Here is a 2,322-nt window from a genome sequence, read left to right as displayed (position 1 = left end):
AACTACGTATGGTCCCTCCCACAGCGGGGAGAGCTTGTGGCGGTCCTTGTTGCTCTGTACGAGGCAGAGGACTAGGTCCCTGACATTGAAGGCTCGCCCCCACACTCGTCGGTTGTGGTACCGTCGCAACGCATGTTGGTACTTGGCCGAACGGAGGAGGGCAACATCGTGTGCTTCGTCCAGCTGGTCCATGGTGTCCCCGTGGGATACCTTGGTTCCCTGTTCATCATACGCCCTAATCCTTGACACTCCATAGTCAATGTCAGTTGGGAGGACGGCCTTAGAACCGTAGACCATGAAGAAGGGCATGTAGCCAGTGGCTCGACTGGGGGTTGTCCTTAGGCTCTAGAGCACTGAAGGAAGCTCAACGACCTAGCGTGCACCAAACTTGTTCAACCAGTTAAAGATCCTAGGCTTGAAGCCTTGTAGGACCATGCCATTTGCGCGCTTGACCTTCCTGTTCATTTGAGGGTGCGCGACAGCGGCCTAATCGACCTAGATGTGGTATTCATCATAGAATCGAAGGAACTTCTTTTTGGTGAACTGCGTGTCGTTGTCTGTGATGATAGAGTTTGGGATTCCAAAGCGATGGACTATGTTGAGGAAGAATAGCATGGCTTGCTCGGATTTGATCGTGGAGATTGGTTGAGCTTCTATCCACTTTGTGAATTTGTCTATGGTGACAAGCAAGTGGGTGTAGCCTCCGGGAGCCCTCTTGAGAGGTCCAACCAGATCGAGCCCCCAGACCGCGAATGACCATGTGATAGGGATCATCTGGAGTGCTTGGGCTGGTAGATGAATCCGCTGAGCGTAGTACTAACACCCTTTGCAGGTGTGCATGATCTGTTCAGCGTTGGCTATGGCGGTGGGCTAGTAGAAGACCTATCAAAAGGTGTTTCCAACCAAGGATCTAGGCACGGCATGGTGACTGCAGACCCCACCGTGGATATTGCTTAGCAAACGCTTCCCCTATTTGATGGGGATGCAGCGCTGTAGGATCTCGGTGTGGCTTCGCTTGTAGAGTTTGTCCTCCATAAGAATAAAGGACTTGGCGTGATGTGCGAGCCATCGAGCCTCCGTTTTGTCCATTGGTAGCACATCACAGAGGAGGTAGTCAAGGTAGAGCGTCCTCTAGTCGACTAGAGGGTCGAGCTCTATCGCTGGATCCTCTTCGAGCTCCATGACTTTGGGGTTGGACGTAGCCGATGGTTGGTCAGTCCCCGGGCCTAGATTGGACAGACCATCTCTGCCTTGTTCTAACCCCTTGTGGCGAACCGAGGGCTTGTGCTGGTCGCTGGCGAACACGCCCATTGGCACTGGCTCTCGGTTGGATGCTGCTTTTGCAAGGTCGTTGGCCGCCTCGTTGAGGTGCCTCAGGATGTGATTGAGCTCGAGGCCATCGAACTTGTCCTCCAACCGGTGGACTTCTTGACAATATGCTGACATCTTGACGTCGTGGAAGCTTGACTCCTTCATGACTTGGTTGACGACTAGCTAGGGATCTCCTCGAATGTTAAGGCATTGGATGCCCAATTCGACAGCAATGCATAGGCCATTGATGAGTGCCTCGTATTCGGCTACGTTGTTGGAGGAGGGGAAATGGAGATGGACCATGTACCTCATGCATACCCCAAGGGGTGACAAGAAGACTAGCCCTATGCTGGCTCCCTTCTTCATCAGCAATCCATTGAAGTACATCGTCCAGTACTCTTGGTCGATGACCGCGGGGGACATTTGGACCTCGGTCCATTCCACAATGAAATCAGCCAACACCTGAGACTTGATGGCCGTCTAGGAGGCATACGTAATGCCCTGACCCATCAGCTCGAGCACCCATTTTACGGTTCTTCCCGTGGCATCCAGATGACCTCATCGAGGGGGAAGGATGTCACGACTATCACCAGATGTGACTCGAAGTAGTGGCATAACGTCCTCTTGGTGATGAGGATGGCGTATAGAAGCTTCTAGATTTGGGGGTAGCAGGTCTTTGATTTGGATAGGACCTCACTGATGAAGTACACAGGGTGCTGTACTTTGAGGGTGTGCCCCTCTTCTTCCCGCTCCACTACTAGGGCGACGCTGACCACTTGTGTGGTGGCCACAATGTAGAGTAGGAGGGATTCTCCATCGGTAGGAGGAACTAAGATTGGAACCTTCGTTAGAAGCAGCTTGACCATGTCAAGTGCCTCCTGGGCCTCAGATGTCCATTCGAAGTGGCTGGTCTTCTTCAGAAGTCAATAAAGGGGGAGACCTCGTTCGCTGAGGCACGAGATGAAGCGGCTGAGTGCGGTAAGGCACCCTATAACTCATTGTACTCCCTTT

At 52.7% G+C, this 2,322-nt stretch overlaps 1 protein-coding gene across 1 annotated transcript; it reads right to left on the bottom strand.

The window, feature by feature from the left end:
- Positions 1-1,131: 1,131 nt before the first annotated feature.
- Positions 1,132-1,476, bottom strand: LOC136525674 (uncharacterized). Its single transcript, XM_066518581.1, has one exon. The coding sequence runs from the start codon at positions 1,474-1,476 to the stop codon at positions 1,132-1,134; it is 345 nt and encodes a 114-aa protein (XP_066374678.1).
- Positions 1,477-2,322: the final 846 nt, after the last annotated feature.

This window comes from Miscanthus floridulus, chromosome 19, assembly GCF_019320115.1.
Source record: "Miscanthus floridulus cultivar M001 chromosome 19, ASM1932011v1, whole genome shotgun sequence".
In the NCBI taxonomy this organism is placed as follows: domain Eukaryota; kingdom Viridiplantae; phylum Streptophyta; class Magnoliopsida; order Poales; family Poaceae; genus Miscanthus; species Miscanthus floridulus.
This window is presented reverse-complemented; position numbering and strand designations above follow the sequence as displayed.